The sequence below is a fragment of the Taurulus bubalis genome, assembly GCF_910589615.1.
Source record: "Taurulus bubalis genome assembly, chromosome: 15".
NCBI lineage: Eukaryota > Metazoa > Chordata > Actinopteri > Perciformes > Cottidae > Taurulus > Taurulus bubalis.
In genome coordinates, this window is record NC_136603.1 from 5,897,916 (window position 1) to 5,924,758 (window position 26,843).

The window sequence follows — 26,843 nt, forward strand, 5'->3', positions numbered from 1 at the left end:
AGAGATTAACAGACTAACTATTGGATGGACTGCCCTGACCAACCCAAAAAATTTGCCCTTAACTCATAATTATTGTTACGAGTCACCGTTATCCAACAAATGATTTGCTTATTTAATTTTAAGAATTATTTTATTCATTCAACAAAGCCCTCTATGTTCTTTTAACAATGAAAAATAACAACAATATCTCTTAAAATGTGTTATGTAAATAAATAAAAAGATCAGATCGTAAGAGAAAAGGAAAAAACACTATTTTTCAGAATTTTAATCTTCAAATATAAATGAAAAATCTGAACGCAGTGACTACCTGTAGTGATGTTTCAGTCGTTATTCTTTACCCCAAAACCAGCAGTTTTACTCAGTGTTTAAAGCAAATAAAGTTATTTTCAACATGTTCTCCGTCTCACTTCAAGAGGCTGATTCTCTTCAAGCTTCCTGTGAGTGCAGACTGTGATTGTGATGGATTATGCTGTGAAGTACCAACATGCTTCCCATTTCATCAAAAGCAAAGTGGACGAGAGAACGAAGCAACACTGACCAGAACACAAGTGCAACGCGTCTTACGGACCGCAAAATGAACCGAGCTACTCACCATTTTGTAATCTCCCAGAATGAAGCAGCGACCTGCCAGAGGTCGAAGGGACTGATACGAGTCTTGAAAGGAAGCGAGGCGGTTGGTTACCAACACTTCCTGTATTTAACAGTGGTTTGTACTTTCCACAGCAGTGTTTCTTCTGAGAACACATAGGCCAAAGTGTGAGCTTTGCAAAAAAAAAAATATTAAGGTTTTGTGAAAATATAATATGTAAAGTCACTTGCAATGTTTAGGCCTCTTCTTTAATAATCTGGAATATATTTTTGAATGACAGGCAGTTTATTAATTCTGCAGCAACCCATGTTTTTTGGAGGGGAAAATGTATTACTTAACTTTTGATTGATGATTTCCTTCCGTGGAGAAACGTGTAATTTGTCAGAGGAATATAAAAACACAAAGGAAAGAAAAATAAAATCAGATAAACATTGAGAAAATGTGGCATTGCATAAATGTACTCAATAGAAAATGATGTGAGCAAATCACAGGGAATGCAGGAGTTAATGGTGCATCTTCCTCAATCTAACAGTAACCAGTTCGAACAGTGCAAAGGGTTTATTAATAAGCAGAAATATTAAAGTGCTTCAGTGGCCTGATGGCTGTCACGGCAGCTGGCAGCTGGTAGAAAGAGAAAGAGGAAGTTTTACTCGGTTGAAGTATCAGTTAGTTTTATTTAATTCAAGTTCGTAGAAGCGGCACAGATTCAAACTTTCTGAGAGGAAAACAATGAAAGTACATGTGCTTACATTAGAAAACTTAAACACATATACAAAAAGTTTCCTCCCTTCTATCTCGGCCAGGAGATAATGAGTTGCGTGTGTGTGTGTGTGTATGTGTGTGTGTGTGTGTGTGTGTGTGTGTGTGTGTGTGTGTGTGTGTGTGCATGTCTCTATCTCTGTGTTTGTCCACGGCTAAACTCGCAAAAAACTGCATAATATTTTGGGTGCTCATTTATGGCTACATGCTGAAGGACTTCTTGTGGTTGCAGTGACTCACACTTTATCTAAACACATTTTATTGCCAGTTTGATACTGCCACTGACTCCTGACCTGACTCACCACCTCTCTTCACCGGCCCCCGGTCAGTAGGGCCATTCGTGATACCACAGCTGATTGTGTCTTCGAATCCCCCCCAAAAAAACTATATAACACACCTTTGTATAGTTGCGTTTGCTTTTACAGACACAGCGTTAGGAAACTCAGGTCTACTTTCAATCTAAGTGTCTGTCTGGAAATCCATTGTAAATAGATGAAGTGGACATTTTTGGAAAGTGAGGACATTTGGAGAACAATTTATTTTTTATGGGAAAGTTTTGTCCCACAGGGCTGTTTTAAGAATACGGTTGGATTTGGGGTTAACGTTAGAATAAAGCTTATTAGCTGTAGTCTGTGAGATTAATTGTGCCTTATGTCAATAAAGGTCCTCACAAGTATGGCTATGCAAGTAGAATCCTTTGTTGGCACACATACTGTAATCAGTGATCCACACTGTTCATCTGCTGATGCAAGCTTGTTATGTAGTCGCTTGACTCAGCACTCGTGCTCCGCAGTGGAGCTCTCTCACTATCATGTATGCACACACACACACACACACACACACACACACACACACACACACACACACACACACACACACACACACACACACACACACCCTCAGATGGTAGTAAATAGGGGCTTTTTACCTTCAACACAAAACAGATTATCTTTCTCTTTACAGAGCTTAACCCACTTTTTTACTTTTTTACTTTTTACTTTTTTTACAAAGCATCAACTTTTATTAAACATGCCTTTTGTTAACTGTTTTCATTTTTACAAATCAATGACCAATCAATACAAACAATTATACCAGCCAATTCAAACATGTTTGGCTATTTAAAAAACATATATAATTTAGGATCTTAATGACCGACCCCACACACTGCTGCAGGAGAGCTTTGATCAGCCCAAACAAATGAAATGTGTGCAACATGTTACTGCTGCGGCACGTAAACTCATTGAAAATGTTTAGCCAGGAAGGTTTTGTTTTCTGTTCAGTTTATTTGTCACCAGGATTACAGAAGAAGAACAAAAACTTGTTACAAGGGTTCAATACAAGTCAAGAAAGAACCAATTGAATTTTGAACCAAATCCGGCCCACAAGGCAAATGAATGCAAATGACTTGGTTTTTAACAAGTCTGGTTGAATGAATACAATCTATGGCAGCCTAAACCTACGATACAGAGATAGTGTGAATGTACAATTACTGATAAAGTTATTCTAAATGTTTTAACAGCTAACATTAACTAATAGGATTTTGTACATTTCTGTTATGATGACTCAGTTTGTGTGGGTTTAAGTGCCTCTAACAGGAATCGGAATTGGGGTCCAGTAGAAATAAACAGTTATCACAGTTACAGTATCGCTATGGTATGAATCACCACGCTGGAAAAAGCTTTCGTACAACTTTATTTTCTCCTCAAATGCAGCGTGCATTGATTCTGTGCACCAGATGTCGCTGTTTAGTTGCGTTTCCACTGCTGTTTTCATTCCCCTGCTGTCTCCAAGCTGCACACTCCACTGCGCAGCCGCAGTGAGTGAGCTGCGTCAAGTCCAAGAAATGTGGAGCGGAAAACGGAAACGCAGAGAATAAAACATGTAGCTTAAGAAAGTCATGGGGCTGAAATGAATGGAAATTCAAATCGGCCGTCCTTTCAAGTCAATCAGTTAAAAGGATAAAATAAAATACAAAATTAGGCCGTATTTCTAAAACTTGTCTGTAATTATTAGATAATAAAAATGTATTTAAAAAACGCATGGGGCTGCAGCATTTATTTTTTCCCCCACACTATTTCCAGCCATTATTATTATTATTATTATTATTATTATTATTATTATTATAATTATTATTATTCACAGACAGTTTGCGTTTGCTTTCATCGTGGAATGGCGCTGGCCTGGGAGGTATCTTATTTTGAAATATCCCAACCGGAAGTCGCGCCGCGTCTCCATTCTTCGACGCTTTCGCGCATCGCGCAGACAGAGAGGCGGACGCGGCTGCTACAATCGAAGAGGAAACGCGGCACGGCACGCCTCGGCACGCCTGAAGAAGTCGGTGTACGGCCGTTTGCCCCGACCGTTAGCTTAGTACCCTGCACGCGACCCGCTCGCTCTCGGATACAACCCGACGCACGCGCACAGCCCCGGAGAACCGCGGAGAGGTGGGAGCATTATGGCGACGTTGGGACCGGAGTCTGCTCGTGCTCCTCATTCCCAGCTCGGTTCTTCCCCGTCGATCCAGTCTCACATCGGGGGCGCTAACCTGCCGCCCAACCGGGGCTTGGAGCGGGCGCTGGAGGAGGCGGCGGCCAGCGGCGTGCTCAACCTCAGCGCCCGCAAACTAAAGGAGTTTCCCCGGACAGCCGCCAACCACGACCTGTCGGATACAGTGGAAGCAGGTAGGCTTGTCTCCCTGGGGTGGGGTGTGTTGGTGACGGGGTGGGGGGGGGGGACGCCGGTGCTGGGCGGTAACGACTCTCCGTGCAGCAGCGTGGTCCGTTGCTTGAATTTCCGTTGGCCGTTAAAAATCAGAAGAGCGTGTTTATGTATTGAGCCGCACGGGGGAGTCGAACCCGCAACCCTGGCGGTGTTACGCACGCTCATCCCGTTTTTGCAGTGTGTGTGTGTGCGTTTGATCTCAAACGAGGCTCCATACACATCCCCAACTTCAGCTCCACAGCTGGACGTTGGCTCGTTGGTACCTGCAATGCCCGCACACAGGATGTTGGTGATTCAGGCATTCCCTAAAAAAAAAAAAGCTCCTCAAGTTTCCAGTGTGCAGTAAATGTCTGCAGGGTCTGACTGCTCAGTGGGCCTTCAGTGGAATTCCCCACCACTTCCTTTTTAATCCGTTTAGAGTTGTAAACAGGCATGGAGAGCAGAGTGTGATGCTTTGTTTACAAGAATAGGTTTTACTTATTTTAATGTTATGCTATACTACATTTCAGCAACAATTTTGCAGATTTTGAATAATTACATCAAATATTGTAATAATAACACATACTTATGTATTATTAGAGGTTCAGATGAAGCTTGATTTATCCCTAGTTCACAAGGTAGCCAGCAGTATACAAAGTAATTCCACCTTCATCAGCTGCAATATTACACACTTTAATGCGTCAATCATTATAATCCAGTAATGTATATTAATCTGAAATGGGACGTTTTGCAGAATGATTACTTTTGGTACTATTATTGATCTATTTTGATGTACCAATATGTTTGTTTCCTCATACATGGGATGGACTCCTCTTTGTAATAGTGTGAAAGTACACTGTAGTAACAATCTGAGTACTTCTTCCATCTTCTTCCACCAAAAATATAAATATTCTCAGCTTTAAATTATTTAGACGCTGAACGGGAAACCATAACAACGTGAGCTTTGAGTGGTTTGATGTCTCCAAAACTGTGAAAAATGCGATTTATTTTTGTAGTAACTTTAAGTACAGATTATTCTCTTTTTGCAGTATTCTCATAGCACAGGATTTTCCTTTTTAATTTAAGACGGTAGCAGTGGCCTCTACATGCTAGCAGTAGTGTTCAGTGTGTGCTGCAGAATTGCATGGATCTATATGAGGGGAACTGATTTAATGTGCTGTGTATCAGTAATGACTTGGATGCAGGGCGGTCACATGATGTTAGCGGTGGTATCAGAATAGGCTCATTTTCACACTTATTTCTAGTAATATCTATCCATGCAGACAAGTTCTGATGCTATGCTAACACAATGGAGGTACACAGGGTTGAGTTTGGGCTCCTCAAAGCTTCACAGAACATGACTTCTTTGTGAACTGATGTCATAAAGACGACTACTTTGGTCAAAAAGGGTATTTATGAAAAATGTAAGTTAATTAGTGACAGTTAGTATTATGGATTATCCAGTGTAGCAGAGACACTGTTGAGATAAGATAATTATTGTGCAGCAGTTGCAGTACAAAGCAGGAAAGAGTGCAACAACCAAAATATAAACAATAGAAGATAATCAGTAAGATTGGTGCAAAAACCCAAATCTACCCAATGCCAGAGATGTGCACTTTTTGCAAGGATCGTAAAAAATGAACTGCTTAATGACCAATTCTAAATATATAAACATACCAAACAGTGAATGGTTAAGATTCTAAAAGCGATGCTGTGTGAGCGCTGCAAAGTGAATTCCATTCACCTCCATTGTTTTGGGTTCTGGAGGGAAAGACGGCTCGAAAACCTCCTGGTGTAAAAAGTGAAACCTTCACTGTTCTGCGTGCAGTCTGTTCTCTTCTCGGCAGCGTGGACGTCGAGGTCGACCGCTGGGCTGGAAAGTCACAGTGACGCGATGTTGCTGTAGCTTTTGTTTATGTACACTAAAAAAAGAAATGTGGCTCGCATAACCACAGTGGGACACACACACACACACACACACACACACATAGAGTGAGAGTATGGAGGCACACTGAATCGGGTTTACTTGGATCTGGATTCAGCCTCCTGATAGCTGATGTCTTCAAACACGTCTGTCCAGAAAACACACACACACACACACTCAAAGTTTCTGTTTCATCCAGCATTGTACCTCTGCTGCCTTGCCCAACGGGCGTGCACGGTCACGCCACTTACACCGGTAAGTCATTTTGTCAGTTGTGGTAGGTTTTGGCGGATTATTTTACTTTTATCCAGTTCTGTTGGGGTTTGGATGGAAGTTTAGTTCCTCGCGGTAGCTTTTCCACTTTTAAAGCATGACGAATTTAATCTTCCACTTACCCATCATGCCTTGCATTAAGGGGGTATGTTTTCTGTAGTTGGTTTTGACAACAAACACCATCGCGTTTGTCTTTGTCCGGAGACCCGAAGTTTGATTTCCTGAGAGTCTGTGGCACTTGTTCAGGCGCGGATGAGTCGGATGGCATTTGGTGAAATTGAATTAAAAACGGTTTTCACCATCAAAAGACACCATTGATATGCTCTGAGTCGGAGCATACATTTTTGGAGGAGGAATGTAAATGCTGAAGAGGAGTTCTAGTTACTGACCGAACATTGGATGCTTTCCCAGGAAGGCAGAGCACTTGTCAGAAAGGAGAACGTGGTTTGTCAGTAACGTGTAAGACATCAGAAGAGGCCTCCACACCGTTTGATCGCACAGCTCATCGTGGAGCCGAGAGCAAATATCCAGCTGCCGTTCCCTCTCGTGAAGCCGTCCTCCTCCTGCACGACTGCAGGTGCGACATGTATTAATAGGTTTCCTCTCCGGCTCCACACAGTCACGCCGTGCATCTCAACCAGCGCAGCATTGGGTCTGAGCGAGCGGCCGCAGTAGCCGTGCGTGTCTGCATCATCGGTGTGGTAGCCTGAATTTTAAAAAAAACATGCAGCTATGCAGAATTGTGCCGCCCCGATTTAAGGTTTTTGTAAATGTGACCGACAGACTTCTGCATGTTCAGGTGTTTCAGTTTTAGCATTCCACAAACCGACTGAAGGAATGCCAACGAGCTGGGGAGAGTGAACATGTCATGAATTAAGGACAGCATCATGTTTAATCTATCAAATCATTGACGTGTGTGTCTGATGGCAGTAAACAGTGTGTGTGCTGGTTCATTAGTGTAATTAGTGTAGAAGATGGAGTGAGTGAGCGTCACTGTCACACACACACACACACACACACAAAGACGTTTTACAAAAATCTACACATGAGCAGTTTGTCCGACGCACTACATGCATGCACATGTACTTAAAAATGCAAGCGCACATACACGGACTCACACTCTCGCACACACACACTGCGGTTCAGCCTAGTTTCATATCGGCAGCCACACAAGTCTCAACTGGCAGTGGAACACAAACTGGAGCTGGTTTCCCTGAACGTCTTCCTGTGACTAAAGGTTGGGTTGTGCTGGAAAAGAGAGAGAGCTAGTGTGTAGGATGTGTCGCCCGACCACGTCTGAAGGCTGAATGTGTGTGTGTGTGTGTGTGTGTGTGTGTGTCTGTTTGGCTAGAACACATTGTGGATTGGCTCTATTTTTCTCGTGGTCCATTTCAGATTGTCTCTAATTGTCCTTAAGTACCTTTCAGATCACATACTTCTGGACAAAAAGTTGATTTACATAGAATAAATCTAAAATTTTTACACTTTTTTTTAACATAATTTATCAAGCAAAGCGTTAAATATTCTCTGGCTCCATCTGTGTGAGGATTTGCTGCTTTCTCTCTTTATTTATCATTGTATTAAACTGAATATATTAGTTTTTTAGAGTGTTGATCGCACACAACAGGATCTGTGAAGACGTCATCTTTGGCTTTAGAAAAACATATTATTTATTATTATTAGTCCTCACTGCCTGTATCATTAGACTCCTCTAACGCGTATTAATGATGGTGGAAGCGCTGCATACTTTTAGAGATGGCGAGCACCACCTGAGTCCAGAAACAGGAAGGTCTAAACCAAACCAACCGGTCAGTCTGCTCTCTCGCCCTCTTTCGGCTGATGTGGTGATATCAAGTGCAACCGCCAAACCGTGTGTGTGTGTGTGTGTGTGTGTGTGTGTGTGTGTGTGTGTGTGTGTGTGTGTGTGTGTGTGTGTGTGTGTGTGTGTGTGTGTGTGTGTGTGTGTGTGTGTGTGTGTGTGTGTGTGTGTGTGTGTGTGTGTGTGTGTGTGTGTGTGTGTGTGTGTGTGTGTGTGTGTTGCGGGTGAACCTGCTGAGGTTTCAAAGCTAAACAGGTGGTTCAGTTCTGAGGCGTGACCTTAGTTTGACCTGCTGACAGCAAGATTTTTTGTTTCTTTATACATTATTGGTTAATATCTTGATGTTTCATTTTATTCATTAAATGGTCCTATGATCTGTCCTTATTTAAACATGTCATGTCAATGCTAATGATTATTCTCAGGGGAGTTTTGGGCTGCAACACATCAATTCATCTGATTTGTATTTTATTGATTTAATCAATTTGGGCCTCAAAATGTCACAATACGTTGAAAATGTACATGAGAATGAGTTGACATATTCCTATTGTTTTGTCTTTGAACCCAAATCTATTCAGTTTAATACCAGATAAATCGAAATAAATGGAAGGCTGTAATGTCTCAAATTAGGGAACACTAAAAATCTGAATCAACTACGTCGTCGGATGCATGTAAATGTGGGTTTGAGTGATTCTTTAGTTTCGTTCTGAACTTTTACTTTCCTTTCTTCCTCTGATAAGGTACAGCAACACGCTGACCGACTCATTCTACTGTACTCTACTCCCAATGACTGTTGGGTATTAACGCTGTATTGTGTGTGTGTGTGTGTGTGTGTGTGTGTGTGTGTGTGTGTGTGTGTGTGTGTGTGTTTGAACCACTCGGCGAGATTACATAAGGTTCATGTTGGTGATTCACATTATAACCATCTGCAGGATTTTTGTATCGGACTGACACCACTCTCTTCTCACATCAGTCCCACAAATCCAGATAAAAATAGATCCGCTCTAAATCTTTAGACCAGATTCTGCTTCTGAAACAAAGGTATTTTCATTTCCATTCACTGTTATCTCTACTTTATTTTGTCCGATCTTTTCATACGTTCATTTGTTTCACGTTTTGATTCAGCGATTCTCGATGTATCTCCCTGTACCTCAGGGGTGGAATCACCAGAAGCCCCACAATACGATATTATCCCAACATTCAAGGTACGATACAATCTTATTGCAATTTTAAACATTTTGCTCTATGTTGAATATTGCAATAAGATATTGCGATAACATATATTGCAATTTATTACCTACGATTTATGCACTTCCTTTTTTCACTTCCTACAAATCCTGCTGACTTTGCCCATGACCGCACCAGAATACAACTCAGTGCCACAGTTGACTGAAAAAGCAATTGTTCCCAAAAGTTAACAGCTTGTATGATAAAGGATTGATCATTTGTGTCCGTGTATTGATATTACAACATTCTATGCACTATCGATTTTCTTTTTTTTTTAAGCCATGCCCTAAATTATTATTATTATTGCATGCTCAGATTTCCCTACTACTGCACATGGCTATTTTCTTTAAGAATTATTACAAACTGTAATGCACAAAAACGGCACCACTACCACCATGATGTCATGCTTTTCTCTTCAGCAGTTGTCGAAGGTGTGTTGCTGTGCAGGATTTAAGAGTTGGAAGGACCAACGGGCTTCTCCTCCAGCTCTCCAGAGTCTTTTTACTTTTCAAAGAATAACTTCATTCTTGTGATGTTGGGACTTTAAAAAATATGCAGTAAGATGTGAATAGAGCATGTTTTTAACGTGAGGGGATGGATGCATGATGATTGCCTCAGGCATAATTCACCGCCCAGAGTTTTAACACCTTCACTTCCTCTACCTCACTGCTCTTCCTTCCATTTCTCTCACACACACACACACACACACACACACGCACACGCACACACACACACACAGAGGAAGATGTGGATTCCCAGGAATGTGGCGTGCTGTTGGGTTAGAGGAGGGTCCATCCGCTGTTCCCGCCACACCTGAACGTAATGACAGCTGGAGCCGAAGCACACACACACTCTCGGACACACTCGCGCCCATTTATTTGTACTTGTGAGGACACTGAAATAACTACATCATCTATAGCGGAGCATCTTCTTTAAATGAGTCAAACAACTGCTTTTTATTTACACATTCTGACAGTTTAAGACACAATACTTTATAATTTGATATTCAACGACACAATTGGTAAAGAATTAGGCTTATTTGCTCAAACTAACCCTGACCTCTGACCTCATGAATAAATACATGAGCTCAAACACAAACCCTTTCCGTAATCTTGACCGTAAACCTCTTTGCATCGATGGAGGTGGAGTTCGCGGCGGGCTGAAGAGGCGCCGGGCCTCATGCATAGTGGATGAAGCAGTTAATGAAGTAGTTAATGAAGCAGTTAATGGTTTCTCTCAGAGGAGCGAACCGCCACAGAGACACCCGGCACAACGAAGGACAGCCGATCAGAGGAGAGCTCACGGGACTGAGATGGAAAATAACAGAATACAATCAAATGGAACATAATGAAGGTCGACTCCTGTCAGCTTGGATTAGTGAGAGACAGACTACGGCGTCATAAATAATGATCTATATAATATATATCAGATTAGAGCCGGTCAGGGCTTTACCTCGCAGGCTCGCTGTTAAATAGTTTCTATATCTGCAATAAAATACGATAGAGATGTTTATTCATTTAATGATTCATTTTTTGCACAATTCCTTTTGCTTTTATTGTGCCGTAGCAGTAGTGATATCACATCTGTGTGCTTGATTTGAAAGCCGAAGCCAACCTGAGGACGGGTGGGGTTGTGGATCTCCTTAATGACACGTTGAGGTGGCGCTCTCACCAGCACAGAGACAGGAAATGACCGCTCCCCTCCTCATTGTGTTCAGGAGGCAACCGCTCAGATCGTTTCCTGTCAGAGACCAAGGACACCCACAGACCCACACAACTACGAAATACACTACAGATGTCCAACAGCCGGCATCGTTCCCACTTCATGGCCCCCAAGCATTAGACATTTTTACAGGTCTTTGATAAATGGCCGCATTAATGTAACACAGGTGGTCGTGTGTATATATAACATAATATATAATGATATACTACTTTTTTTTTTAAGAAGAAACATGAACCCGCCTAAGAAATGGACATGTTTCCAGTCGTCCATCTTTCTGCCGCGTCTCCTCCAGAAAGTATCTTTTGTACATCGGAGGAGGTCATGACTTTGCTGCGGGACACTCGATCACTGAGCCCAGCAGGAAGTGGTCTTTTCTTTTGATACCTGACACCGGCGAGTCCCACTGTGACCGCGGGGGCCGCGACACCGCTTTTGCACACCGGAAACCATAAAGACGATGTCACACGTCGCATCATACGGTCGCGAGCTTTTCTTTCCCCATAAAAACAATCATTCACTCACAGACCGAGTTCACTCGCAGCTCAAATGTGAACTTGTGCCGACTTGTGATGCGATGAGGTCATACCTTGTGTGGGCGTTTGTGCCCAAATTTGGTCTTTTGAGGCTTTTTTTTTTTCTTCTTTTTCTATCAGTGTTTCTCATCAGATTCTGCACTCTGAGCGGCTATCTGGAGCAGAAAATACACACACAGACGACAGAAGACTTCTCTCTGGTGACGTCAACCTGCAGCTACAGCACATGGACACTCGGGTCGGGACGATTAGCTATAGCAATGAAACACAGTGCAGTTATTCATGGGATCCCATCGTCTGCTATGTTTTGTGCCAATTAACTTAAATCACCGAGCTAAGATGGTGAACGACATGCTTAACGTTCACCTCCGTTGTCATGAGATTAGCATTTAGCTGAGGTTAGCCTGTTAACTAGGTTTGTTTATTGGCAAATCATTCTGGTACTTTTGAATTGAAGGAACAAACCTCAACCCTATGAGACATTTAGTTAAACATGATATTTTATCGTGCTGTTGACTGGCTCGCCATGTTGGTTAAATAGACTTCACACAATTTTGCCACGATTTGTCTTTCCTACACAAATATTGTGAAGGAAAAGTTGGCGTGTCCATTCTCTCCAACTTGGCTAATCTTTTAATCATCGTTCCTCATCTGAGATCCGACGTGTTTATGCATCCCCGACAACGTGACAAACAAACGTCTTGTTGTCGGGACAGTGGAGCAAACTGTGCCGGCTCTAACTTGTAAATGTTTTAACAGTTTTTGTGAAAACAAAGTTGAATGAAAAGAAGCGCTGCAGTGAGCGCATGACGCTCTCTCAGTTTACCGCCTCAGGAACTGTGATTTGGTGATAAATATTCCACCAACATTTTGTTATGCTAAATGAATGAATTTAATGCATTTTCCTATATATATGTCTATAGTAAGCATCATATAGTCCCCAGTTTAATATAAACAATACATTTTATGAATGTGGCTTATTGGAGAACATGCAGCCGGTTCTGTTGTGACATCACGTTGTCAGCCTTCCAAAAGGTTCTCCAAACTTAAGTAGAGGTTTATGTTTGGTTTGTTTAGCTTCACTCTGAGTAATTACACACCGACCACCTGACTTTGTTGAACAGAGTTCTGGTAACCCAGTAATGACAAACTAGTCCAGACTCACTGCTGTAATTTACGCCCTCAGACCGGTGAAGAAGACTATTATGTGAATATGAGCATCAGTAAGAAGTCCTCATTTTCAAGAGAATATCAAATCAATAAATGCAATACTCATTGTGTCGTGTGATGCATTTAAGCTCCAGGATGACGTCGTCTCGTCCTGCAGCTCGAGTGTTTCTAAATCTCCGCTGTACAGTCGGTCTGTCCTGACAGACGCCGAATCCCTTTGAATAAATAAACAGGAGCGTCTCTCATCCTCCAAATGTAGGCCAAATTCAACCCCCAACACACAAACACACACCTCTCTATCTCCCACCTAAATCCTACTGGCATAATACTGGCATCCAAACATCTCTCTCTCACACACACACACACGCACACGCGCACACGCGCACACGCACACACACACACACACACACACACACGTAACTGGTTCACCATGACGAGCACACCCACTTTCCATACCCCTCTCCTTCAGGCTTATCCTCCTAATACACCATGAAGCACATGCCAGCATACATAAATAAGTGTTCACATATGCTCATAAACACATACACACACATCCACATCCACACAAATGAGAGCTGTGGCATTAAGTAAAATCTGTCCAAATGTAATCTCGACATTCAGAGTCTGGCAGCCTCACTTGCTCAGGTGTGACATTAAATCACTCTGGGGATGTTTTGGTGTAGGTGTGTGTGTGTGTACGTCTGTGTACGTGTGTGGCGTTGCAATTCATCATGGATAATGATGAGATATTTGAAGTCTGGTGTTGCTGTCATGAAGAGTTTTTCCATTTTCGATAATGTTTCACCCATCTGAACTGTATTTGTGCGTTTGATGCAAACCTTCAGCTGCTGATCCCACATAAGTGTGTGTGTCTGTGTGTGTGTGTGTGTGTGTGTGTGTCTGTGTGAGATGCGATACACATTCCTCTGACGGACAGTTGCTGATGGTAACGTACCAACAAGTGAAGCAGCGATGCACAATTTAAAATATTGATATTTGTCGCTTTTCCTAAACAATGGAAGAGTTGTGCGATTTATGTTTTTTTTTTGTGTACCTTGGGTTTAACAACCTGTATGCCTGTGTCGATCTCATCCATGATTATTGGATGTTGCACATTTCTCTAATGCTTTTATTTCCAAGGAAGCAGCTTTTTAGCAACCAACTGAGAACAAAGATTATTCCCCCCATTCTTAATCCAGCCTAATCCCGCCTGGTTGGTTGACTCTCTCCAAAAGGGGGAAACGGCCTGTAGAACAACATGAACATTATTTTTAAGGTCATGAAAATGTGTTGATAATAACCAGCGTGACGTCTGCTCTCAAACCCTCCCCGGACTCCCCCTGCAGAATTAATATTTTTAATTGTAAAGATGTCATTAGCTTGAATTGCTTTAACGCTGTGCCAGAAATGATGTTTGAAAGTCAGAGGGCTGGGTGGCGGGTTGCTGATTTGAAAGCGTGCCACCCCCCCGCAGCCCTGCCAGTAGCCACACACACACACACACGCACACACACATGCACACACACACAGTTTAGTGATATGCTGACAGCAGAGAAAGATGTGGGTCAGTGGTGGGGGTCTTGTTGTTGTGTTTGATGATGTGGGGTGTGTGTGTCAGTAGCAGGGTCTTGTGGGTTGCCAGTTTGAGGAAACTCCCCCTCTCCAATCCTGTTAATGTCTCTGCCTGCCAGAACTCCTCCTCCTCCATCTTCTGTGTGTCTTTTTTTACTGTCTTTCTATTTTTAAACTACGCATTTTTTCCCTCCGTCTCTCACCCTGTTGTGCTCTTTGTGTGTCTGTCTGTTCACATCCTGTCTTGACGACTAACATCAGCGTTGTTGAAAAAATAAACCTTTAATTGATTTGTTTGTCTATTCGGTTGCATTTTATTTCGAGTATTGTTTCTATTCATTTCAGTTTTCATGCAAAACACTGTAAAAATAATCTCACCTTTCCTTTTATGGTAAAATTGTGTTAGAAAAACATTTGCATAAGAAAAAATAAAACTGTTGGTTACACTCAATGTCCATCTGGACACCACATATTTCTTTGTAGAAATCAATATTTATCTGTGTGAGACCCAGATAATCAGCCCAAACCCTCTACAGTACTACTAATCCATGACTGTCTGCTGGTCACTGGGTCAGACACACACACACACACACACACACACACACACACACACCAGATGGAATACAGCTGATAAACCGGGAGGTCACTGCATGTCATAGACGAGCATAACGGAGACAGTATTTTATTAGGGCTTTGATTTTATACGATCTTTTATTGGTGTTTTAGTGGCTATAAATAGCTCATCAGTATAATTGCTTAATTTGAGTCTTTGCAGCGGTAGAAGGAAGTAACTGCTTTCATTGTTGTATTTTAAGTAACGTAATGTCCTTTTTTAAGTGGCGATAGGACCTGCACCCTCACATTTTAAATCCAGTCGTGTGTAGTAAACAGTAAAGAGTGGAAACACTTGGGTTTCTCGTATAAAAAGGCAGAGCAAGCGATGAAGGTCTGCATGTTGAGCTCTGTTTCTCATGTAAAGATCTATTTGATGCTGACTTCTTGCTGCGAGGGTTTTGAGTTTGTTGTGAGTTGTACATTTAAATATGGAGAGAGAGTTTACTATTATCAGCTGAGTAGTTTTCACTAATTTCTTCAATTATTATGCAACACAGGATGAAATGTGGATGTGAACCGTTGGGATCATGAGACCTGTTGACACACACACACACACACACACACACACACACACAACCTGGTGTAAACGGTTTCAGCCGTAGAATGATGGCGTGTCAGCAATGAAGATCTTAGATCTCAGGCTCCCTACACATATAGGGATGAATAATAACCTCTATGAAATAAATACAGCTATAATCATGCCAGACAAGTGTACAGTAATTGCATAATGAATATGCTGTGATGCAATAAAAGTTGATGTGTTATGAGAGGGAAAGTCAGAGCACATTACTCAGTGATTTGTGTAAAATTGATCAGCGTTGATAGTTTTCTGGACACTTTAATAGTGTATCAGACAGAAGAAGACGCCTTGAGGTGTTGAGATGAATCTCTTGAATAGTTTCAGTTTCATGGCCGCCAACATGACGGTGAACCGACCGACTGTTGTACAGATTATACTCTGCGTACAATCGTAGGGCAGAGATTTAGGCAAATACAATCATCTGTCTTTAATAATTCTAATTGACTGTCTGCGGATCCAGTCTCTTTTAACTCGTTTGATCTTCACAACTGGAATCAGGATTGTTGACATCAGGCGAGGGAGAGGATAAGTAAAAAAAAAAAAAAAAAAAAAAAAAAAAACGTTGAGCAAATGGAAAAATAGTTGTGTCGTGAGAGTGATTTAATAATCCAGAACATCAGGTCAGAGCCAAAGTTCAGAAGAAGTTCAGCTCTGAAGAGTTTACGGCTCTGGTTGTTCAACATGTGGTCCTGTCTGGCTTTTCAGACATGAAAAAGCTACGTTTGTTGGGTGGAAAAGTGAAATCCAGAACAACTCTGATGTCTGTTTGGTGGCAGCCGTCCCGTCTTCACCAGACTGAGGACTATCTGAAATGAAACGGACACAAATAGTTGCAGCCCCATGAGGAGTATACAACAAATGCGTTGTTTTTGTTTATCTTACTAGTTCACAAGCTGACGTCGTATAAACTGGGGGATTTTTAACAGCGTGGAGATTTGGGATTCTCTCAGATAAAGAAACCAGAGAAATAAGAAATTTACTTTGATTGTCAGAAAAGGCCTTTAACTATCAAACTGTCTGCTAACTGAGGTCGCCGCGGCTCTGCTAACCTACATACTGTCTGTCTGTCTGTCTGTCTGTCTGTCTGTCTGTCTGTCTGTCTGATTAGATTCACATGCTCTGTCAGTGTTGATGCTAATTTGCAACACTTTAATCACAGTGACTTTAGCTCTATGTGCAGTATCATAATATCGCTGTGACAACTTAATTAGCCAAAGCTGTGTGTGTGTGTGTGTGTGTGTGTGTGTGAGATAAAGAGCCAGACTGATCTTTCTGGGTGGGTGTTCTTCTTCTCTCGTCCTACTTTCGCTTCCAAGGCGGCAGGAAATGGGGTCGAGCATCCTTCTCCGAGGTGTGAATGAGCGAATTATCCGACGACTAAACGAACAGACATTTTTGATCGTTTTCTTTCCGTTTGTTTTGTCTCCAAGGGGGATTTTAAAATCCTCTGGTTGTGTGTTTGTGTGTGTGTGTGTGTGTCAGGACGCCGCTGGAGGCAGAGTGAGTGGATGTGGGTAGATGTTCACTTGAAATACTCGCTCTCCGTTATGCAACAGTCCATTCGAGTCGGTTGTTCTGCAGAACAAAAACCTCGAGATTCTGCAGACAAACGAAGCGAGGGACACATGGACGAGGGGGAGGAGACCGCTACACACATTCTGATTGGCTTATGAAGGCATCGGGCTGGTATTATATATATATTTTTCTTACTGTCAACAAACCCGACGAAAAGCCCCCGAACAAACGATGTGTCAGTCCGTAAATATATACTTTGTAGAAATCTGTTTACTTTGACATGAAGGTCGTTTTCCTGTTGGCCACATTACATCTAATTTGAAAAATATTGTACAATTAAAGCATGACAATTACTTGCAAGCCCCCATCCACACACACCACCAACACCACATTGTCCATTGTGAGCCTTGGTAATAAAATGTGCAGCACACAAATTTGGTTCATATAATGCAACAGGAAGTGTTGCTATATCTGAGTTCTTCTTTTTGCCTTTTATTTGTGTATTTTTTGGCAAATCGGCACCATTCAAAGTATGCAGAATAAGGGTTTTCATCGTATCCACGAAGTACAGAGAACTCTCACAAGAAAACTTGATGAGTCTCAATCAAGTTCTGGGAAGTGAAGATTTTGTTTTTTTTGGGGGGGGGGTGAAATCGCCAAGCAATTTATGAACATTTCTAGAGTTAAAACTGTAGCAGGAGTACGTTTTTGTTGTAAAGTAGGTTGTGTGTGTTTGCTTTTACATGAGGAAATGTTTGGCAGGGGTTCTCTGTCTTTTCATCCGTCCACTTCTCTGGAAGTAAATTTGAAACACACACACACACCCACACACACTCTCACTCTCTCACACACACACACTTTAAAATGTCATAGCTCTGTATGTCCCTCACAAGGAATCATTGCCTGGAGTAGAAAAACAAAGTGGACCTGAGATTTTTGTCTGAGGTCAAATAAATCTCCTTCTGGTGGATGAGGAATGTTCCAGTAGCACAGGAAAACAATTTGGGGTGTGTGTGTGTGCGTGTGCTCCCATAAACAGTCCTTATAAAGCACATCTTGTGTGTTTTTAATGATTTTTGTGACCGTGTAGGAATGGCTGGTTGTCCCACGGGATTTCTAGTTGACCTATTTCTTGACCCACGTCCATCTACTGTAAACACACACACACACACACACACACACACACACACACACATTGTACATCTATGTTTAGGTTGAGAAACATTTGGACGATCTGCAAATATGCATTTTTTCCCCCCTTCTTTTTGCCCCAAGATAAACATGAAACACACACACACTCATGCCCACACGTGTTTGTGCAGCCGCTGATGCATACAGAAACGCACACACACATACATGTTTGCACAGACATGCGACTCTGCATCCATGCAGAAAGTCTGACATGGTCGTCATGGGGACTTCATCCTCTTTCATCCTTCCATTTGTTCCACGTGACGAGATGTCACATTTAAACTGGTAGAAATAGTGAAAGATGGAATTTGTTATCGGTTAAATCCGGTGAAAGGAGAATCAGTCAAGTTCATACTGCTACTGATAATAAGTAAAAATGTATATGATACTAGGAAGATGATGTCATCAGTCCAAATCCTCCACACAAAAGGGCCAGTGGATCAGTTGGTAACGGGAAAATAAATGAACATACTGGACATAAATAGTCACTTGCATATGGAATGAAAAGAATCAGAAAATAAGTCCTAGTCAGATATTTTTCAGGGTTTAAGCTTGAAAGCCTTACCTTTTCTTGGCATCACTTTTGATCTGATTCGTCTCCTTGTAAAAGTAAAAACTGGTTATGAAACCGTCTCCGTACTCTTGGTGTTGTTGTAACTTTATTATTTCAGTATTCTATATCGGAGCCGATTGCTGACAGCAGCAGCTTTTCTAAAAAACAAAGCTCATCATCATCGTCGTCGTCGTCTTCCTCCCCATCAGCACAAACTGCAGTCTTTTGCTCCCAACAGCAGCTTCAGCATCCTGTTTCCTCTGCAGTCAGCAAGCGGTGAGGGAACCGCCAAGAAAAGCCCGTCCACTGGCCCACGAACACAGTAACACACCTCCACACCCAGCGCAGTGGGTCTGGTTCCACATCGGCCCTCTGGCCTGTGAGGTTTGCTTTTCTATCATACGGCCACAAAAACCTTAAAATAAACTTTGTTATAACAGCTCGGCTTTCCTCAAGAGACTTTATGCCTGTTATGTAAAAGCAAAGTTAGTGAAGTGTGATTTACTGAAACTGTGTTTGAGTATCTGAATGGCTTCATTTCCTTTCCTTACTATTCCCTCTAGTTTCTGTTTCTTCTCATCATTATTTCTCTCCTGTTAACGTGTGTGTGTGTGTGTGTGTGTGTGTGTGTGTGTGTGTGTGTGTGTGTGTGTGTGTGTGTGTGTGTGTGTGTGTGTGTGTAATGAAGCCTGTCATTACAGTACTGCAGGGAGGAGTCTCCTGCACAACCAGAGGATGCAGCCACAACACACCCACACACACACACACACACACACACACACCACAGTGTGTGTGTATATATATATATATATATACTTATTTTAGAGATCTTAAGGCTGACACAACTAGAAGAGCTGACTGCGGAATTCAGATCTGAACCATACGGACGATCTTCAGCCAATCACAATACAACACATTACTGTCATGAATTAGAGCCAGAAGTTAGTTTCACTACAACTCTTTTTTTAATGCACTTTAAGAAAAAAAAGTTGATCTCCAAAGCAGATGACAACGATAATGACGTCCAGCATGAGTAGCAGGTATACTTAAGGATGACAGACATGCGCTGCAGACTTTATTCCATGCTAGAAGTCCCACATTGATCGCGATGAGCAGACGTGTTCTTTTATACCGAGTGAACAGTTCATGTCTCGTCCGGGTTTTACGGCAGGAAGTTGTTGGGTGAGGTGGTGAGCCACCGAGATCCTGCGGTGTCTCGCCCTGAACGGCAACCACACCCGCCAGCAGTGTGAACTCGTGCTTGTGTTACGTCACGGCGTTCACGGGGAATTGACCCGGTGCGTGTTTCTTTTGTTTCCAACTCACTGGGGAATTTAAACGGGACTTCACTTGAGGTGACATTTAAACGTGAACTTCCATCATTCATCATTTCCTTCCTCCCTCCCTTCCTCCCTTCCTTCCTCTTTCCCCGCGTCCTGCCTGCAGTGCCGTTAGATGACAGAGCGCCGTGTTAACGAGTAGGCAGGAAACATTCTCGCGCCTCAGCTGCTCAGCCTCCGCATTCCTGCTCTGAGTCTGAGTGTTTGTACCTCGAGCGGCCGGAGTTCAACGTCACCGCTCGCACGTCTTCTCTGTGCACTTCAACTAAGCGTCTTATAGCGGTGAACACTCGCGATGCCTGCTTGTCGGTCATGGAAACGACTTCACCGGTTTGTAATTGGATCCGAGCGGACAGATTGAACTCGTGTTGTTTGATGCTGTGTCACAAAGGTGAGAACAAGAGCGTCATGGCGAGCAGGTGCTGAGGAAATAAAGCTTCAGGACAAGAGTGTCAGAGCCTCAATGTCTCAAGGCTTTTAATGTGAAGCATCTGTGCAGGAGGTGGCGGGTTCATTGATGGTAACAGCAATTCAAAATCAATAAAAATTGATGCAACTGGAAAAAAAAAGTGAATGAAAACTATTTGTGTTGAGAAACTCTTGCAGTGAGTCGGACATGACTGTCATATTGATTTGAAATTGTACATTATTGAATTGTTATAGACAAGTAAATGTGGAGAAAGTGTTGAGTTGATGTTCATAACAAATTAAACCAGGAGCTGATCACTAAAAAGGTACATATAGGTACGTATATTGAATTTGAACCCATCATCCATGCATGTACTTTTTTCACTGGATTTGATGCTGAAGAATTCTTGAAAACGTGACTATTCTCATGCTAATTCTGCAGCAATAGTAAGCGCCTTTTTCCATTACTTCTGAGCGGATTCATGGACGTTTATTGCACTGGACTTCTTGGATAATGATTTCCTTTGAGAGTTTGAAAGTGAATCGCCTTCATGAGCTTCCTCTTACCTGAACACACACAGTTGGTAAACCTCTGATGTAATGCACATGAATAATACAGTTTGTGTGCATGTAACTGAACTTTATGTTCATCTAGTGTATTTTTTTATTTAAATCTTTCTCCTGATTTGCTTCCGAAATGATGCTGTTTCAGCTGAGGAAGACTCCCCAAGGCCTTCTTCATTGCGTTCCTCGTCTAGAGGTCAAAGGTCGCACATCAACAACAATGCACTGACCTCGATGAGATCACTTCCTGTCCCGTAAGAGGGAGAGTGTTGTTATTAACACAGGAAGCCCCACGCCTGTTTCTCTGGGTGTATTTTGTATTTACAGCATCATATAAGATTATCTTGATCTTGAGCTCCGTTGCCTCCAGGTGTGAGGAAATCTCATTAACAAACAGTGTTGTGGAAATGATGATGGTTTTTTTTATTATGCTGTTTTTAATTGCAGTTCCTGTCTTGTTATTGCCTGTGAGCAGAGAGGTGAAAACTAATCTTAAGAGTGAATAAAATAAAAAAGACGATCATAACAAAAGCCTTAAACGTGACATTAAAATGCAGCAGATAATAATCAGGCTTTTACCACAGGAAGCAGGGCGAAATGTAATTAATTGACATTTGTTTGATTTTGAAGTCCGCTTTCATTTCTGCTGAAAGAAAAAAAGTGTTTCGTGTTTTCTGTTTCACTCTGCACTAAAATATCACATCTGGGACAATGATAGTTTATTATCTAGAGCTATAATGTCAGTGTTCAATAAACAAAATGAGTCGTTTCTTAACACCGAACAGTTCGCCTGCTACGAGAATAATCGACTGCACAAGCTTATTGAAAACGGACAGCTAGTTGACAGAATGCACTCACTTCTTCACAATGATGTTATTAGAATATGATAAGCATGACGATAAAACGTTACTAATCGGTGTGATTAATCTTTTGCTGCAGTTGACTTCCTGCTGAACTTAGTAACCGGTGTAAACGTTATTAAAGCATTAATGTTACGTTCATCTGGTTCACCCAGTTTAGATAACTTGCAAGTTGTTGTTCAGAAGCTACACTTAGTCATGAGTCTAAAAGGCTGAACCATAAAATGTTGTTTCTTCTTCTTCTTCTTCTTCTTCTTCTTCTTCTTCTTCTTCTCCGGAGGTTGGCAAGACCTTGGCTCCTGTGCTCCCAAACCTGTCTGAGGTTTAGTGACGAGTTATTGGACGAATCCCCAACAGACTTGGAGGTCTGGACAGGAAATGATTTGATTCCATCAGCAGCGACTGTTCTGGTCACATTTTTGCTTTATTGGACCCTTACGGTCTGATTTTTAGTGCACTTTTTGATGTTTTATTCGTGTCCTTTTTCATTTAGAGCAGCAACAGCGATGATGTTTTATGGAGACGTGTTTGCGCTGCACGGTAACATTAACATGTAACATTACGCAACAGTCACATCGCAATGTTTTGTGCCGTTGGAGTGATGGGATTAGTGAGTATTTACATAAACTCTGATAGTATCGATTTAGATTGTAGTTTATCATTTATGTGTTGTGATTCTTTGAAAACTGTAAATGGAAACTAACTAATCTGCTGTATTAAGCAACAATACAATGTTTCGACATTGGACATGCTGATGTATCGGTCAGGCTTGGTCAGTAGTAGTAACAGTAGTGTGTGTGCATGTGTGTCATGGGTCACATGACCATGGGCCTGTATCATCACTTATGTCACCTCACATGTGGAGACGCATTCAAATGCAACCTGACAGATGTGTCTTTGAGACTGATGCATCCTTGAAGCATCTCTCTTCTTTGCGTGTGTGTGTGTGTGTGTGTGTGTGTGTGTGTGTGTGTGTGTGTGTGTGTGTGTGTGTGTGTGTGTGTGTGTGTGTGTGTCTGTGTGTGTTTTGTGTGAAACATGTTTTTTATTAAGGTCACCGCAGTGGACACTATATATAACGATGTACAAGGCATTGTTTTGGAGGTTAAATGTCCACATTGGTTATGAATATCAGACATCACACTCATACTCTCACACACACACACACACACACACGCTTCCTCTGCCAGTGACAGCAGTGTGTTTGCAGCCGGTCGTTGAGTCAGACTGCGGCTGTTTTGCTCAGAGGATGAAAGCGGCACTGACTAGCTCTTTGTTCCTCAACCGCGTTGTTTTAAATAGCACTTCCTGTGACTCTGTGACCCATGATGCAACACTGCCTGTGCCATTGATGCGCAGTGATGGGATTGAACATCCACGTTGTGCTGTTTACCGACAGAATCGCTGCTTCTGCTGCTTCGTTAAGTCCAATCTGTCTGAACGTCACAGTCATAGGAGCAAAAAACACCAAATATTCTCTTGTTCCAGCTTCTGAAATGTAGCTATTTGCTGCTTCTCTCGGTTTCATATCACAGTAAATATGGATATCTTTCGGAAAACAAACACAATCGGCCATCACCTTGGGCTCTGAACTATTTGGGGCCATAACAAGTGTTGGAATAAATAAATGATTTAGCTTTAGGCTAACAGTTTCGCACTGCTTCTAGCCTTTGTGCTAAGCTAGGCTAACCACTTCCTGGACCTTTCTCTGTACTGGACACAGATCAAACTAATATTCATGTTCTAATCTGAATAAAAGTCAACAAGTAAACACCTTTTTAGAAGCGGTTCACCTGTTAAGTGTTTAACCATCAAACTGCATTGTTGATATTGATTACTGTTTTTATCCTGATGCGGTTAAAGTTGTTGATCTTCTGACGTCCTGTCCAGCGACTCGTTTGTTTCTCGCTGAGGAAGGAGGTGCCTGAAAATACGACTGTGGTTATTTCTCCAAGAGAACCTCGGTGTTGATGGTCCACAATGCAATCTGCACCAAGCGCAGGAAGTGACTCCACAATACAGTTTATCACAGGCACAGGTTCTGACGGATATTCTACACAAATAAGACTCAAGTGAGACGTGTAGCTGTTTCCTCGTGAGGCCTCGTTAGATTTTAAACACTGAGAACAACAGAACGTTTCCACGATTGTTGCCTGCAGAGGAAATGAACTCTTGGTGAGTTCTCGCTCTGCTAACAAAGCAAAATGTGTTTTTAAGAGCTAAGCTTTGCCAGAACAATGTGGAGTAATTGGACTGACATTTCTTGGCCTTTTTTGGCTGCCGCTGATAACTGAAGTTGATATTGTTGTTGCCGATTTACAGCAGGATGTGATGTCACCAATCCTGGCCTTGAGAGGACGACTTCTGCCCCCGCTGCCAAATGCTAGCTTCCCTGAGTTTGACGACGTTTGTGCCTTAGATAGAAGTGTTTCTAATCAAATGTGTATCTAGTGCGCTGTGAAGCTGCCACTTTATATTTGAAATTCCAATTTTTGGAAGCATGTGAAGTGGTTTCCCTCGTTGTCCAATAGGGGGCGCTCTTAAACATACAACATAAGACTGTTTGTCGACTCTGTAAAAAAAAACTTGTTTTACACAAACAGACTTATTTTTTTTAACCAATTATGTAATCATTTTTCATTCCTTCTTCTCCCGGCAGACCTCTCAAAGAACAGACTAGCCGACGTACCCTCGGAGGTCTGCCACCTGGTCGCCTTGGAGACGTTGAGCCTGTATCACAACTGCATCAGGACCATCCCAGACAGCATCATCGGCCTGCAGTCGCTCACCTCCTTAAATCTCAGGTACACACATTTACTCTCTCTCTCTCTCTGCTGAAATGTATGTATTTATTTATATATCAGGGAGAACTTGTGGGACTTTTGAGAGTGTTGCATTCTGGGTACGATGCAGCATCTCTGAAGCAGTTCTTTCCGAACAGTTGGAGATGTTGTGTGCAGGAAAGCCAGTAAGCTTTATTTACTGTCACAGGTAGTAAGTTGACCTTTTTAGTTTTTTCCTGTCTTTTACCAGACAGGAAAAATAATCTTTCTACCGAAGAAATCAGCCAGATTTATGTAAAACACAAGGGAAAAAATAATTGTGTCGTATAATTATAATCCTTACTTTGGGCGAAAGCAGACTGAGCTTCTCCACGTGTTGATGCTGTCTCATGGCTGTCGTACATACAAAATAATATACACATAAATACAGAATATTGTCATTATAAAATATCTTATTATTTAAAGCAGGGTTTCTATTGAAGGCCCAGTGACCCACCGGCACTCAGCATTGGGGAATTATTTATTTACAGGATACTTTTCTCACACCAGAAAAAAACAAACATCAAATCTCAGTCGCAGTAGCAAAATTATTTTAGTACTTTTAATTAACTTGTGACAGATAGGAATTCTGGCCAAAAGCTTTCACAGTAAATCCTGAATTGAAATAAACCCTTTGATTTGAAAGTTTACATTAGTGGCCCAAATGCCGTGTGTGTGTGTGTGTGTGTGTGTGTGTGTGTGTGTGTGTGTGTGTGTGTGTGTGTGTGTGTGTGTGCAGCTGTTGTCAGACACTCTGAACACAACACTGGACCAAATCGGAGTGACGAAGCAAAAATGAAAACTGTGTTATTGTCCTTTTTAATAATGTGAGCAGACTGTGTATTGTGTGTCGGCTTACTGCCACAGCGCTTTCACTGTTTCAACTATAGGTTACTCACTCTGTGTGTGTGTGTGTGTGTGTGGTACCATCGGTGCTGAAGGGTGAACTGTGTCAACGCACAAAGCTGGTGTTCAGTGGACTGTTAGTTAAATTAAAAAGCCACACACACACACACACACACCTGGTGATGACATTCACTCTCACACACACTGCGCTTCTGTCAGTTTGTGTTTAAAGGTCAAGGTGTTTGCTGTCATCTCTGAGACTCTCACTGCTCCTGATATACGACTCTGATCTGTTTGTAAATCACAACATAAACATTTTGACTTAAAATATATATATATATTAATATAATGTTTTAACCTGATAATCTTTTCTAATATTATTTGACCTGATGTTTACCTCTAGAGTTGAAATAATGATTATTTTAGTTAATCGTCATTCTCTCGTTCCATCTTCTCACTTGTGAGGATTTTCTGCTCATCTGTGTTGAAAGACATTCAAAGACTTCTCCTAGACATAAGTAAATATAATTAATAATGAATAATCCTACATGAATTCATATTTACATAGTTTGAGCTTTTCGCCATTATATATTATTATTATATGAATATCTTTTGGTTTTTGAATGGAATAATACATGTTCGAGGGCGCCACAAAGGGAAATAATTATTTTTCTCAAGACTGAATGATTCATTGGTGGGTTTAATTGATTTCTTAGACATCTAATCTAGAAAATACTTGATAAAATAATAATTAGCTGCAGCTCTAAAGATAAAAATAAATGAATCTAGATTAAAGTAACAAAAAATAGCTATCAGGAATAATTATTATTATGATAATAAAGTGTGCCCAAAGTGTTTTACTAAACAGAATTAAAAACAATGTTAAAACGCATGAAAACTATACAATAAAAAACATCAGGAAAATAATACATATTTAAATATGAGTAGCAAGTGTAAGAGCTGACAAGGTTGGATAATCCCAAAATAAATGAAAGATTAAAAATATAGATCTAATAAAGATGATGAAAATGATTTTCTTTAAACTATTATATTTCTATCTTTAGTGAATCAGATCTTTCCCTCTCTGCTGCTCAGCTGATAATGAATCTGATATAGATCAACGACGCACTGACAGCACCGCTCATTAGCATGACTAAACATGGTAATCTAGTACACATGCACACGCACACGCACACACACACACACACACACACGCACACTCTTTCCAGTCATGCTGCTATCACTGAGTAAATTAGTAATTTAA

The 26,843-nt window shown here is 41.5% G+C and overlaps 1 protein-coding gene across 1 annotated transcript in view; it reads left to right on the forward strand.

The window, feature by feature from the left end:
• Positions 1 to 3,803: 3,803 nt before the first annotated feature.
• Positions 3,804 to 26,843, forward strand: part of lrch1 (leucine-rich repeats and calponin homology (CH) domain containing 1) — a gene marked incomplete at both ends in the record, with an annotated part of 56,334 nt that continues 33,294 nt past the window's right edge. Inside the window, 2 exons of the mRNA XM_079230333.1 lie at positions 3,804 to 4,029; positions 24,571 to 24,715. Coding sequence (XP_079086459.1) covers positions 3,804 to 4,029; positions 24,571 to 24,715 — 371 coding nt within the window. The remainder of the gene's footprint in view (positions 4,030 to 24,570; positions 24,716 to 26,843) is intronic.